This window comes from Phyllopteryx taeniolatus, chromosome 16 (assembly GCF_024500385.1).
Source record: "Phyllopteryx taeniolatus isolate TA_2022b chromosome 16, UOR_Ptae_1.2, whole genome shotgun sequence".
NCBI classification, from domain to species: domain Eukaryota; kingdom Metazoa; phylum Chordata; class Actinopteri; order Syngnathiformes; family Syngnathidae; genus Phyllopteryx; species Phyllopteryx taeniolatus.
Genome location: NC_084517.1, coordinates 7,170,324 through 7,185,014, shown reverse-complemented (window position 1 = coordinate 7,185,014; position 14,691 = coordinate 7,170,324). Strand labels below are relative to the sequence as shown.

At 45.6% G+C, this 14,691-nt stretch overlaps 1 protein-coding gene across 5 annotated transcripts in view; it reads right to left on the bottom strand.

Annotated features, from left to right (window-relative positions):
• Window positions 1-14,691, bottom strand: part of dus1l (dihydrouridine synthase 1-like (S. cerevisiae)) — a 37,032-nt gene that overhangs the window by 4,405 nt on the left and 17,936 nt on the right. For 2 of the 5 annotated variants that reach the window (XM_061750477.1, XM_061750476.1), the window contains 5 exons: window positions 12,350-12,446; window positions 12,183-12,268; window positions 11,757-11,926; window positions 10,233-10,270; window positions 2,578-2,653 (listed from right to left, as the gene is read on the bottom strand). In XM_061750477.1, coding sequence (XP_061606461.1) covers window positions 2,578-2,653; window positions 10,233-10,270; window positions 11,757-11,926; window positions 12,183-12,268; window positions 12,350-12,446 — 467 coding nt within the window. Of the gene's footprint in view, window positions 1-2,577; window positions 2,654-5,017; window positions 5,153-10,232; window positions 10,271-11,756; window positions 11,927-12,182; window positions 12,269-12,349; window positions 12,447-14,691 lie in introns of all 5 variants that reach the window. The other 3 variants (XR_009784969.1, XR_009784968.1, XR_009784970.1) reach the window with 3 other exon arrangements.

Sequence of the window (14,691 nt, the reverse complement as noted above, 5' to 3'; positions counted from 1 at the left end):
TGGAGGCGCTGATTTTCATCCCAACCGCTTCACACTCGGCTGCGAACCGCTCCAGTGAGAGTCGGAGATCACGGTTTGATGAAGCCAACAGAACCACATCGTCTGCATAAGCAGAGACAATACTGATGCCACCAAACCGGACCCCCTCTATCACTCGGCTACAACTAGAAATTCTGTCCATAAACCTCACCAACCCTCACCCCAAACGAATCCGACTTACTGCCGGCAATCCGAACCAAACTAACACAGGTCATACAGGGACTGACCAGCCCGTATCAGTGGGTTCAGTACCCCATACTCCCGAAGTACGCCCCACAGGACTCCTCAAAGGATACGGTTGAACGCCTTCTCCAAGTCAACAAAACACATGTAGACTGGTTGGACAAACTCCCATGCACCCTCGAGGACCCTGTCGAGGGTGAAGAGCTGGTCCACTGTTCCACGGCTAGGACGAAAACCACACTGCTCCTCCTGAATCTGAGATTCGACTTCCCGACGGACCCTCCTCTCCAGCACCCCTGAATAGACCTTACCAGGGAGGCTGAAGAGTGTGATCCCCCTGTAGCTGGAACACACCCTCCGGTCCCCCTTCTTAAAAAGGGGCACCGCCCCCCCAGAGGCACTCTCCCCGATGTCCACGCTATATTGCAAAGGCGTGCCAATGAGGACAGCCCCACAACATCCAGAGCCTTTAGGAACTCCGGGCGAATCTCATCGACCCCCGGGGCCTTGCCAGCAAGGAGCTTTTTAACCACCTCGGTGACCTCAACCCCAGAGATAGGAGAGCTCATGGGAAGGCGTGTCGGTGGAATTGAGGAGGTCTTTGAAGTATTCTCCCCACCTCCTCACAACGTCTCGAGTCGAGGTCAGCAGCGCCCCATCCCCACTATACACAGTGTTGACGGTGCACTGCTTCTCCCTCCTGAGACGCCGGACGGTGGAACAAAATTTCCTCGAAGCCGTCAGGAAGTCTTTCTCCATGGCCTCCCCAAACTCCGCCCACACTCGAGTTATTGCCTCAGTGACCACCAAAGCTGCATTCCGCTTGGCCAACTTGTACCCATCAGCTGCCTCAGGAGTCTCACAGGCCAAAAAGGCCCGATAGGACTCCTTCTTCAGCTTGACGGCATCCCTCACCGCTGGTGTCCACCAACGGGTTCGGGGGCCGCCGTCACGACAGCCACCGACCACCTTACGGCCACAGTTCTGGTCGGCTGCCTCAGCAATGGAGGCGTGGAACATGGTCCACTCGGACTCACTGTCCCCCGCCTCCTTATGAACGTGGGTGAAATTCTGCCGGAGGTGGGAGTTGAAACTCCTTCTGACAGGGGATTCTGCCAGAGGTTCCCAGCAGACCCTCACAATACGTTTGGGCCTGCCAGGACGGAAAGGCATCTTCCCCCAGCATCTGACCCTAAGCACACTTCAACAATGACCCTAAGCACACTTCAAAAATGGCTTAAGACAAAGCGCTGGTGAGTTCTGAAATGGCCAGCAATGAGCCCACGAAGAGATCTCAAAACAGCAGTTCGGAAGTAGCACGCTTCAAATCTGACAGACCTGGAGCAGTTGGCAAAAGAAGAGAGGGCCAAAGTTCCAGCATAGCGGTATACGAAAATTGTTGATGGTTACAGGAACTGATGGATTTCAGTTACTTTTTTCAAAGGGTGTGCTACCAGTTATTAAGGGTGCCAATCATTTTGTCCAGTCCAATGTTGGAGTTCTGTGTGAAATGATCAGATTCAGCTTTTTTTCTCTCCTTTTTTTGTTTTGTACAAACACAAACAAAATAAATAAACGTGAATACCAAAGCATTTGTAATTGCTCCAATATTCTGTGAGAAGTGGTGCATTATCTGACAGAAGCACAGGGGTGCTCATGTTTTTGCCCATGAATGTATTCAATATCTGTTAGCCACAGTAACATTATGCACATTTTGAACATTAACACTTCACTTAAATATAGGGAAATGAAAAACTGCACTTCATGATTCGATATAATGCACCCAAGTTATATGAAAATTTTACCGAAATAAATGTTTGAAATCAAATGTTTCTAAATGATTATAGGCAAATGCATGGTACTTAAAAGTGTACTTAACAACTGTACTGGATGTAAAAAAATAAATCAAGAAAAACAACCTGAAGCCATTACAACATTGTGCAGTTGGAACATTGAATTCAGTGATTCTTTCACATACCACCAGTAGTACTCGTAGTGCACTTTGAGAATCACTGAACCTAAAATATTTTTTTTACTAATACTGACCTCTTCTTTGTGAAGTTTCAACATTTATTCCAATTACTGTAATGGCTCATAATGATTAACACAAATTATAACAAATAGTCACTGAGATTTAGTCAGTATACTTAGATGATATTCTGGAAAATCAAAGTCATCGATTAGTCCAATTGAAACCTGACTTTAAAAATACAAGAAAACACCTTTGCCCAAGTGAAAACCAAATCAAATGTCTGACGAGAGCAAATACACCCACATAATGAGGTTAAAAATTGAGCTATTGCAATACATGGAACAAAGAAATGTGCTGATGTTTATGCATTTGTATATACTGACTTAAACAGTTGGCCACCTCCTTGTAGGACTTCTTCTTACAGCAGCCCCGACAAAGGTTGAAGACGCACTTATTTCCCTGTAAGAATGAAATAAAACACCTGAATTCTTGCCCATCAATTAAAGAAAACTGCCATTTTGTCTGTCGGAAATTCAAAGCTGGCTGTCCAAAATGTTTTTAACGCTGAACGATTCGTTTCGAGGTTATTATAATTACACCATTTTGCCCCATTTCCAGTAAATATGAATAATACCTCCTTTAGTCTGGGTGCCTTATCAACAAGAGATTTGAGTTAGTGTCTCTAATCCATAGCTCTTGGCTGGCATCACCAATGTTTTATCAAATTTGCCCTTAATCGTACACTTGACACTTTCCTCCACCCATTCCGCCCTGCTTGGACCCGTTTCTTCACCTGCTGACCACACTCACCATTGTTCTGGACTGTTGACCCAACGTATGTAAAATCCTCGATCCTTACTATCTCTTCTCCCTGTTGCCTCACTCTCCACCCTCTAAACTTTAGAGATTGAATTGCCGTCATGCATGAGCTCAGATACGCGAGAACTTAGAATCATATGACCATAAATGCAACTGATCTTTGTCCTGAATGCTCAGTACAATAAGATTTATACAAAAGTTAGTTGTCAGTGATAAAAGAACAGAGGGTAGGTTGCGTGTTGTGTTTAGTTAATATGTCAAGACTGACCCCCCCAAGCAGTAATCCTCCATTTGCAAGTTCATCACCGTATCCAAGTGTCAAAAAGATATGGGTGAGACAGAATTACTGTAACTGTTATTTCAGTTTGTTGTACAACAGCCGATGGTAATTGGCAGAGGTGCACATAACAGTTTTGGTCTGGTTCTCAAATGAGTACCAGACGTTGCTTGGTGCTAATTTGTATTTTTTTTTTTCCTCCCCCCCACCGACCTCACTGGATGAACTGACTGTAATTTCTTGTGTATAATGCGCACCCATGTATAATACCCACCCCCAAAGTTGACCTAAAAATTCTGGAAAACCCTTCTATGTACAGTGGGGCAAAAAAACATTTCGTCAACCACCAATTGTGCAGGTTCTCCCACTTAAAAATATGAGAGAGGCATGTAATTTTCATCATTGGTATACATCATCTATGAGAGACAAAATGAGAGGAAATAAAAAAACTCAAAAATCACGTCTGATTTTTAAAGAGTTTATGAGCAAATTATGGTGGAAAATAAGTATTTGGTCAAGATTTCTGGCTCTCTCAGGTGAAGCAGCAGTTAGCTGTTATGCTGCATACAAATGGAATACGTTGCCAACAGAAGTGACGTCAGCCCCAAGTGTGAATGTTCTTAAATCCAGGTTAAAAACTCTCTCATAATTTCAGATCATTCCCACTTTTCAATTTAATCCCAGCAGAGACTATTCTGTCACATAACACACCTGACACCTTCCCCCACCCGTTCCAACCTGCTTGGACATGTTTTTTCCACTTCCTTACCACACTCACCATCGCTCTGAATTGTTGACCCCAAGTATTTCAAGTCCTCCACCCTCGCTATCTCTTCTCCCCGCAGCATCACTCTTCCCACTCCACCTCTCTCATTAATGCTCTTATATTCTGTTTTACTTTGGCTAATCTTCATTCCTCTCCTATCCACCTTTCTAACAACACCCTCACGGCAAATAATGCATCTGTGGTACTCTTTCTAGGCATGAAACCATACTGTTGCTCGCAAATTCTCACTTTTGTCCTGAGTCCAGCCTCCACTACTATTTCCCAAAACTTCACTGTGTCACTCATCAAATTAATTCCTCTATAGTTCCCACAGCTCTGCACATCTCTCGTTCTTAAAAAAAATGGCACCAGCACACTTCTCCATTCCCCAGGCATCTTCTCACCCACAAGTATTCTGTTGAACAACCTGGTAAAAAAAACTCCACAGCCAGCACTCCTAGATACTTCCATACCTCCACAAGTGTGTCATCAGGAACAACTGCCTTTCCAGTTTTCATCCTCGAGTCCCTTACTAATCATTGCTTCTTCCACACTTGCCTCTTCTACTCTTCCTTCTCTTTCATTTTCCTCATTAATCAATGGATCAAAGTATTCTTTCCATCTATCCAGCACATGACTGGCACCAGTCAACACGTTTCCATTTCTATCCTTAATCACCCTAACCTGCTGCGCATCCTTCCCACCTCTAGCCCTCTGTCTGGCCATCCTGTATAGATCCTTTTCTCCTTTAGTGTCAAACCTAGCATGCATGTCATCATATGCCTCTTGTTTGGCCTTTGCCACCTCTACCTTCGCCCTATGTCGCATCTCCATGTATTTCTTTGTCCTCTCAGTGTCCCACTTCTTCTTAGGTAACCTGTACTTTGAGGTTCCACTAGCAAAGTCTCCTCTCCTTTCCTCCCGGAAGATACACCAAGTACTCTCCTCCCTGTCCGATTACCTTGGCTGTAGTGGTCCAGTCTTCTGGAAGCTCCTCCTGTCCACCGTCTCACCTCTTCTCGAAAAGTCGTACAACACTCTTCCTTTCTCCGCTTCCACCACATGGTTCTCTGCTCTGCCTTTGTCTTTGAATTACCTTGTGTATGAAATGCACGATATAAATATATTTACTTTGCTTCGTCCGAGACAGTTCACAGCTGGTAAACAGCCAGTACATACAGTGCTGTGAAAATGTGTTTGCCCCCTTCCTGATTTCTTATTTGTTTGCATGTTTGTTTGTTTCTTTATACTTGCGCAGGCAGCGACCGTGCTGACGTCACTGCGGCTATCCCGCGCATAGTTTGCCTTTATACTTGAGCAGTTTTGAAAATGTACTGCGGTTCTCCTCCAAGTTGGGGGTGTCGCTACGGCTAGTATTGGCTAGGACACCACAGGGTGGAGTTTCCTCTGCATTTTTTGCCCATTTCCGGTAGCAGTTTTTTACTTTCCGGACCAAAGCAACAACAACGGCGACCGTTGGAACATTGTCTGCTAGAACAAATGGACCTTGATGACCAGATGATACGTTTAATTATGCTGCAAAATTGATCAAGAAGGCGGCGGCGTAGATGGTATGTAGAACCAAGGGGAACACCGAGTACGTCATCACAGCATGTGACTAAAACGGACCAATCACAAGAGCTGATCTCCGCGGCATTCTACGCGCAGCAACAACTGATGCATAGGGGCTGCATAGGGGTCGTGCGGCCCAATGGGTCGGTCGCGTGATGCAATGCGGGCGCTGTCGGCCGCGCGAGCGCGGGAGTATAAAAAGAGGCCTTAAGTTTCCCATCATCGAACAAATTGAAATATTAGTCTAAGACAACACAAGTCGAGACGATACAAAAATGCAAAAAAAATAAGAAATCAGGAAGGAGGCACACCACTGCAGATACCTGTACCAATAGACATTCATTTAGACACATTAGTTCATAGCTTGCATTCTGTATAGGATACTGTATTGTATACATTTTATATTTTCAGGTTGTTTCCTTCTAAAACGCCTCCTTGGTGAGGTGTTCCGGGCACGTCCCACCGGAGGAGGCCCCAGGGACGACCCGGGACACGCTGGAGAGACTACGTCTCTTGGCTAGACTGGGAGCGCCTCGGGATCCCCCCGGAAGAGCTGTGCCGGCCCACACTGCAATAAGCAATTATGAGGAGGAGGAAGACGAGGGTGCAGGTCGGGGTGGCACCAGAGGGGTCTTGCACCTGACATCAATCAAGCTAGCACAACTGCTGGCCAACAATACACACCCTTCTAGCATGGGACCTGCGCAATCAGCTGATTTGGCGCAGTTCTCTAGGGCAGTGATTCCCAATCCTCATGTGAAGACATTTTGACGGAGGCTGCTGTGCAGAAAGACCGCTTTGTCTGCGTCCCCTGCACACTCAGCCATCGCCAAGTAGCGACGCTTGCAGGGAAGTTTCTCGTGGGCCACAGGCTCATAGTTGAGCTCAAATAATCCATTCAGTACTTTCACTCGAAAGATTGAAGAGGTTGTTCATGGAAGACAACACTACTCGAGGCCTGCGTCGACAGCTGTGCTAAATGAAAAAAATCAAAATAAAAAAAGAATGCTTGGTACGCAGAAGCGCCCCGACACACTTCAACCAGGTGCGCTTTTAATATTTTCAGTGCTCATGCACTTTTACATTATCGCGCTTGTCTACCTTCAAAGTAGTCTCCTCATTCATCTACGGATAATGCAGCACCAGGAACAACTTGGGGTTCACGACATCCTTCTATAAGGTTGCGTGGTGGGGGTTTGAACAGGCAACTGCACTTCCCTAAATGCTCATACTCATAATGCACCAGCGAAGCGTGAGTACTGATAAATTGTCATTTTCAGACTTGTATGCAAAGCAGCTTACAAAACAAAACTTCTTTTTCAGCAGCGGATTGCCGCTTCGTTCTTTTCTCTTTTCCTTCACCAGCTTCGCTCGCAGCGGTAACTCACAGAGAGCCACTTGAGATTCGCGCAGCGACGTCAACGCCAACTCCTCTGTCATGGAGGTGTCGCTGAAGAGAAAAAACGGCGGATTCTTCCACTTCGACTGAGGATTTACTTGATTTGACAGAGACACAAACGAGTGTCCTCCTCTCAATCGACAAGAAATTGGCAATTCCACTCGACTTGCTTCGCCAAGAGATCACCGAACTCAGAAAGAGCTTGGAGTTCTCACAGCAACAGGTCAAGGAGCTACAATTCGATAATACTGCGCTCCGATCAAACATGATGTCAACGTCAGCGGAACTACAAACTCTTAGACTCTAGGTCCGCCGTGGTCCCCCGCTCTGGCTACTGGTGGGGGGCGGTGGGGCCCCCCGTGTCGCTCCTCGGGCCTGCTTCCTCCTCTTCTCCCCATTCCTTGCGTCCCCCTGCAGTCGCCTCCTCCTCTTCTCGTGGGCGGGTGGTCCCCTACGGGTTGCGGGGCCTGCTGTGGGGTTTGCGTCCCTGCCCGGTTTGAGGGGGGGCGGGTTGGTCCACCTCCCACACTCGGAGGCGGGTAGTGGGTGCTGGCAGGAATGTGGGAGGAGTCCCGGGGGGGTCAGCGCTGCGGGGCTGGATGGGGCGGCTCTCTTTGTCTGTGGTTGTCCTGCCCGATGGGTCCGACCTGCAGGAGCCATGCCTCTTAACTCATTCCCTGCCAATGCCATCCAAAGACGTCATTCAGAATCCATCTATTCCCTGTCAATGCCGTCTAAAGAGGTCAATGGCGTTTTTTAACGGGAATGGGTGGGGGGGCGTCTTGTGGAGTTTCTGTGTGATTGTCAAGCCTCTGGATAACTGCAATGAGGAAATGGCACCCTGTAGAGGGCAACAATGCTTCCCTCAGAGGAAGGAGGAGGAGGGCGGGGTGCAAGAGAGAATGAGAAGACAATGTATCGTGCAAACGTAATGGTGGAAAAGAGAGAAGTAGTACTGGAAATTTATTGCGGCAAGCCAAGAAAAATATTCCTGCGACCGACAGGAATGACGCCTTGGATCATGCGGGGGAATAAAGGATGACGCTCCGAGCCAAGCGATCGCCCAAAATGCTGGCCCACACATATGGCGAGATGCTCTCGGCCACTTGCCAGCTGATCGTATAGCAAACAAACACGCTCCTTCAATCCTTGTTACATAAAAACATAACTTAGTCCCACTAGTTCACATTACAATGTAACATCTGTTGCCAGTACTGATTTGGAATTTTCCATTTTGCAGGAATTCAACACCCGGAAGTCGAACGTCTGGCGACGAAGAAAATTAATGTGGTTTGCATTTACCCTTACAAAATATGTCATCAATAAAAAGTATTCTCTCGTAATCTTATCTATTTTTTTTAAACTTACAGGTTATGCATCCAAGCAGACGTTCGACTCCCATTTCAGTACGCAGTGCAGACAAAAAAGGTAATTTCAATCTTTTTATTCTCCACGTCAGCTATTTCAACAATGTATTTTGATAGTAATAGTTATATTTCTAAACTGCACAAGTTGTGCTTCGAGCAGAAGTAGGGACTGGTTTCAAGGACAATGACAATCACCCAAGATCCCATCCACTGCCACCAAAGAAGAAAATCCAGATTGGCACATTGCTAGATTTTATGCGCAAGGTCCTAAAAACCTGGACTGAGCGTTGAGCAAACGGTAGAGGAGGAGAATTTGGGAGGGAAAATGTGCAAGTGTGGGAGCCCCATTTGTTCATGCATTTTTGTCTAATGTCAATTCTGTACATAATTATACTTGTAAAAATACTTTCTGTCGAAAGTACTTTATGTTCAGATGTTTAAGATTTCCACTAAAGAAACTGCTTTCTCAGTTTTTTTCTTCCAGATTTGACTGAAAGTAGTTGATATTTTACCGCTGATGACTAAAGAACGGTATAAGCTAGAGACAAACGTCTTTTTTCAGATGAAAGAAGAGAGTCTGATCTTTCTTTCGTTGGTTTTGGTGTTTACATCGTCATACTACACAATATTCTCTGGGGCTTGAAAGATGAGTGAAATTGCAGTCTCGGGGTTCCCTGCTCAGGAAACGGCTGGCAGGGACCGAGTTCACACGCACACCACTCATTGTTAATATTTTTCTCACTAGTCACATCTGGGCACACATACATATCCAGGGGTTCCTGGGGGACAGGTATGGGGTCGGGAGGGTGCGGGTGTCAGACAGGTTTCCCGGTCCAGGGGCACTGCCCCCGCCCTGCCTGCCCTTTAGGATTTTAATGTCTCACACACACTCATCCCCATTTATTTTAATGTACCGCATACACCCGTTTCTGGGGTGGGGGCATTTGACTGTTAGGCAGCAGTGCCTGGCAGTCCTGCACCCCCCCCCCCCCCCCCCGGCTCACTGGCCTCTCCAGATTTTAAACGCACCACACCACTCGGGGGGGCACTGATACACGGGGTAGGGCCAATGAATAGTAACTCACACTCTCATCCTATAGACGTTTATAATTTTCATAGCCACTCCCACCACACTTCAGTTGTACAGCCGGGTTCACAACCCTCGTCCCGCATGCTTCCTCTCCTGTCCTTGTCCCGTCTTGTCTTGTCCTGTCCTTCCCTCACAGGGTGTAGCACGACTGCCCCACACAAAACTCATATCTAATGTGTCATTGTTCGAGACATATAAGGATTTACTTTTCTCATCTTGTTTAGTTAGTGCTTTGTCTTCTTTTCTCACTCCCCTCTAGAAACTCTGTTCTGTTCGACTGATCGACTCTGATTCGCAATAAATATCCATTATAATACTAAGAAACCACAGCGGCAGCTTAAAAACTCCACTGTGACACAGTAAAACTGTTCCGCATAAACAAATTCAATAAATGAAAATACCATTTTAAAAACACACTTTTTTATACATACTGCTGGCCTGGGGAGTTAGTTCAATGTTTAGTCATCAAAATCAGAATTTGAAGCAAAACCAGTACTTTTGTGTTCATACGGTTGTTCCTGATAATTTAACAATTTAGGTGCCAAAAGGTGTATAAACAAAATTTATGTTCAAGGCTGTGTTGCGCTACGATTCATTTGTGCGCATACTTCGTTGACATTTTAACAAGTACAGTAAAGCTTTTATATCTGCTATGTATACTTGTATTGTGACATTTTGAAAACTGCCTATGGTTCTAAAACCAAGAGAACTATTGGAGACACATTGTGCTGACTGACTGACATCTTACCTTTGGGTTGCCACACTGTTCACATTTGATGTACTTGGCTGTTGGGAAGAAACAGTTACAGTTTATGCATTTGTAAAGAATGTTTTTCATATCCATGTATTTGTTTTTTTTTAAAGCTCACATTGATTACACTGGCTTTCAATTTCTCTTGCGTGTGTTGTCTATGGTTCTTCAACTGATTTAGGACAATTTTGCATTGCCGAATCTGAAAAGGACATCTGTTACTCTTGTCCAGGTCGGCTTGAAAGGTCGACATTGAATAAAAGTAAGTCTCTGTAAATTGAAAGTTATGTCATAATTGTTCAAAATTCAGGGCATGAACCTCCGCTTATTTGAACCTAAAAAGTGTAAAAACAAAATCATGTGGCCATAGTTCACAAAGTTGACCTGATTAAGCAAAACCAATGTGATATTTGGATTCCGCACATCAAAACTGTCCTAAATCAGCTGGAAAAAAAATCTGAAACAAATTAATTAGACAATTGAAAGGGCCACAAATAATTTATTCAATGAATCAGAGGTCCATTTAATCGAGATTGGACAGGCCACATGCGATGATACTGTAATATTCAAAATGTCTATTTCATTCAACCAAAACATGAACTCTTCATTTTTTTCAATATTTCACAGTTAACAATTTTTTTTTTTTTTAATTGAATTATTGTATATACTTGTGTACTGTATCCATCCATCCATCCATTTTGTGTACAAGGGTTGCGGGCGTGCTGGAGCCCGTCCTAGCTCAAATTATTCTCAAGCATTTTAGACGAAAGATAAACACCAATGACCTCTAGGGGTATTCAAGGACATAAGTCACTGACATAAGTTGAGGTGTTGTCCAGAGTTCGAGTCCGTTTAACTTTTTATTTGTCCCCCCCCCCCACGCTGCGTTGCTTGAACGCGGCGTGTTCCTCGTGTACATTCTTCAGGTGCTCGATCAAATTTGTTTTTTTGAAGCATTTAGACGACGTTCCCCACGACGTAATTCAGCTGTGCACAGACTGCGAATAATTGACATGTTGTTTGTCTGAGACACCGCAAAATAGTCCCACACCGACGACGTGTTTTTTCACTGACAAGATTGAAAAAACTTCATTGGGCATCAGACAGTTACAGTACTGGGCAACAAGACATGTGACAAGGCTAAAAATAAACGAGCTTTTGAATTCATACGTGACGAAGACGGGGAGTTAAATGTCTTGCGCGGTGCCGATCGACGGCGACTTATGACACGAAAGCCGATCAGCATAAAATGCTAATTATCGGCCGATACCGATAACACCGATCAGATCGGCGTAAAGCCTAATCTAAGATATTATTCGTATTATTATTGTTAAACACATATCACAACCACAGTGTCCAAGTTCCAAATATGTGCAGAAAATCACGCCATTGATTGTCGTCACCGCACCGGAGGTTTAACATATCCCAGGTGGAAGGTAACACGTCGTCACTCGATTCACAAAGAAAATCATAACACACACAACACAATATAAAGTCTGAGTCTCCCCAGAATAAACTTACGTTTCTGATCAGGACAGAAGTTCTTGTTGGGATTGCGGGATCTTTTCTTCTGTTTATTTTTGGAGAGTATTTGAGGTGACGCAGTTGTATTCTCCAGTCCTCTCTTTTGGCGCCCTGTCGTCTTGACTTGTGAATCCTGGACGTTACCTTTCCCAGACAGATCTTTTGGCCTGTAATAGGCAAATGAAAAGAAGCTCCAGATTTGTTCAGTTGTTGCACCTTTGGACTTGTCCCAACAACGAATTTATACTGGATGCCCTTCCTGACACCACACAGCCATTTTTTATCTTGCCTTCAGACTGGCCGTTGCTGGATATTGGGGCGCTTTGTGTGAATCTAATCTGAACTGTATGCATTACCACTGCAGATTAGTACAATATATGTCGCTAACATGGAGGCCTGAAGGGAAAAAAGGTAGCCACTCACGGTGGTCTGACATATGGTTGGCAGATCCAGTGAGGGAAGGGCAGGCTGCTCTCCTTATCCGTATCATTTCCTCTGGCAATCTCCTCCTGAATGGCAGATAGAGCAACTCATAATGCGGAGTTACAACGATGATTTGACTTCCGAGGTGACATTAAAACTGATGTTACCTGGCATCGCAGCCTCAGCTGGTTACTAACATTAGCCAATCCCTCAAGAGTTTTCACCTTAGCCAAGTCGTCCCTCAGGTCCTGGTGGATCTGAAGCCTAACACATTTCATCGTATGGCTTTAAATTATGTGGATTAATATGTTCACATCGTGAAGATACATCAAATTGGCCACAATACATTTACATTACATTCCTCACCTCCAGTGCACTTGTATAAACACAAAGTACATTTGTTAACACTGGTAAATATTTCAAAATGTGGATTTTCTTGCCACAGTCCCACAATAACTAAAACCTGGTGATTGAAGGCTCAGTGTGAGTGTGTCCGAAGGGGCGGCTGTTTACACAACAGGTTTATCAGCTGAACATGGAGAGAAAACAGTTTGGGACATTTGTTTGGACAACAGCAACATTTTATGAGTCTGAAAACACAAGCATCATGAAAAGGGCGCCATTGTTTCTGTTCTTCTTTTGTCCCGTTAGGGGTCGCCACAGCGAGTCATCCTTTTCCATGTCAGCCTATCTCCTGCATCCTCCTCTCTAACACCAACTGCGCTCACGACATCCATCAACCTTCTCTTTGGTCTTCCTCTCCCTCTCTTGCCTGGCAGCTCCATCCTCCTCATCATCCTTCTACCAATGAACTCACTCTCTCCCCTCTATGACGTGCCCGAACCATCCAAGTCTGCTCTCTCTAACTTGGTCTCCAAAACATGGAACCTCGGCTGTCCCTCTGAGGAGCTCATTTCTCATTGGATCCAACCTGGTCACTCCCAGAGCGAACCTCAACATCTTCATTTCCTCCAGCTCTGCTTCCTGTTGTCTCTTCAGTGCCAATGTTTCTCATACGTACATCATGGCTGGCCTCACTACTTTCTTATAAACTATAACGACTTTCATCCTCGCAGTGACCCTTATGTCACATAACACACCCGACACCTTCCTCCACCCGTTCCAACCTGCTTGGACCCCTTTCTTCACTTCCTTGTCACACTCACCATTGCTCTGGACTTGAGCCCAAGTATTTCAAGTCCTCCACCCTCGCTATCTTTTCTGCCTGTAGCCTCACTCTTCCCCCACCACCCCTCTCATTCATGCACATATATTCTGTCTTACTTCGGCTAATCTTCATTCCTCTCAGGAAGGGGCTCAGGGCTCAGTCCCTGATGCAGTCCACCTCCACCTTCAATTCGTCTGTCACACCTTCAGCACACCTCACCGCTGTTCTGCTGCCGTCGTACATGTCCTGTATTCTTCTAACATACTTCTCTGCCACTCCTGACTTCCGCATGCAGTACCACAGTTCCTCTCTGGGTACTCTGTCATACGCTTTCTCTAGATCCACAAAGACACCATGTGTAGCTCCTTCTGACCTCCTCTGTACTTTTCTATCAACATCCTCAAGGCAAATAATGCATCTGTGGTACTCTTTCTAGGCATGAAAGCATACTGTTGCTCGCAAATACTTACTTCTGTCCTGAGTCTAGCCTCCACTAGTCTTTCCCATAACTTCATTGTGTGGCTCATCCACTTTATTCCTCTATAGTTCCCACAGCTCTGCACATCACCCTTGTTCTTAAAAATGGGCACCTCAGAAATGATGCCGGCTTTCGCGAAAGCTCGGACAACAGTCAAAGCAGATACCTTACCCCAAGCATCCACAATCCATTCACATATGGTGGCATAACCCGCTTGGCGTTGCCTCCCAGTCTTAGTTGCACTTGGTTTTTCACAGCGGCTGTGAAATGGGCACGCATGGAGTCACAGATCAACAGGGACGGTGACGCGTGGAAAAAAACATCCGGTCTCTTTACGTACACCTCACTCAGCCACTTGCTCATTTTCTCCTCGTCCATCCAGCCCTTTTGATTGGCCTTAACGATGACTTCGGCTGGAAACCATAGGTGGCAGTTCTGTCCATTACCATGGCAACCAAGCACAACAGTAAAAGCAGACTTCTCGTGCCCCGTTGTGCGTAGCGCTACCGTGGTGGTCTCCTTGTTCTCTACAGTGTGGTTCACCGGGATGTCGAAAGTGAGCGGCACCTCGGCCATGTTGGTGATGTGGTTGGGCAATCTTTTTACTGCAGTAGGAGCGGAAGATGGCCTTCTTTACCTCGTAATCCCCCGGAGACGCTTTATACAGATGTAACGCTTCTCCCGGCTGTTCTTTGCTCATTAATCCATTGCTCGAGTTGGTCTTCCAACTCGGGCTCTCTCGCCTCGTTTCCGCGGAAACTCATCTTAGTCTTCTTGACTTGGCGAAGCTCGTTTTCCTGCTTCCTCTACTTGCGAATTCTCTCACGGCTGCTCGATTCCCATGTTCCTCCACATAACTGACA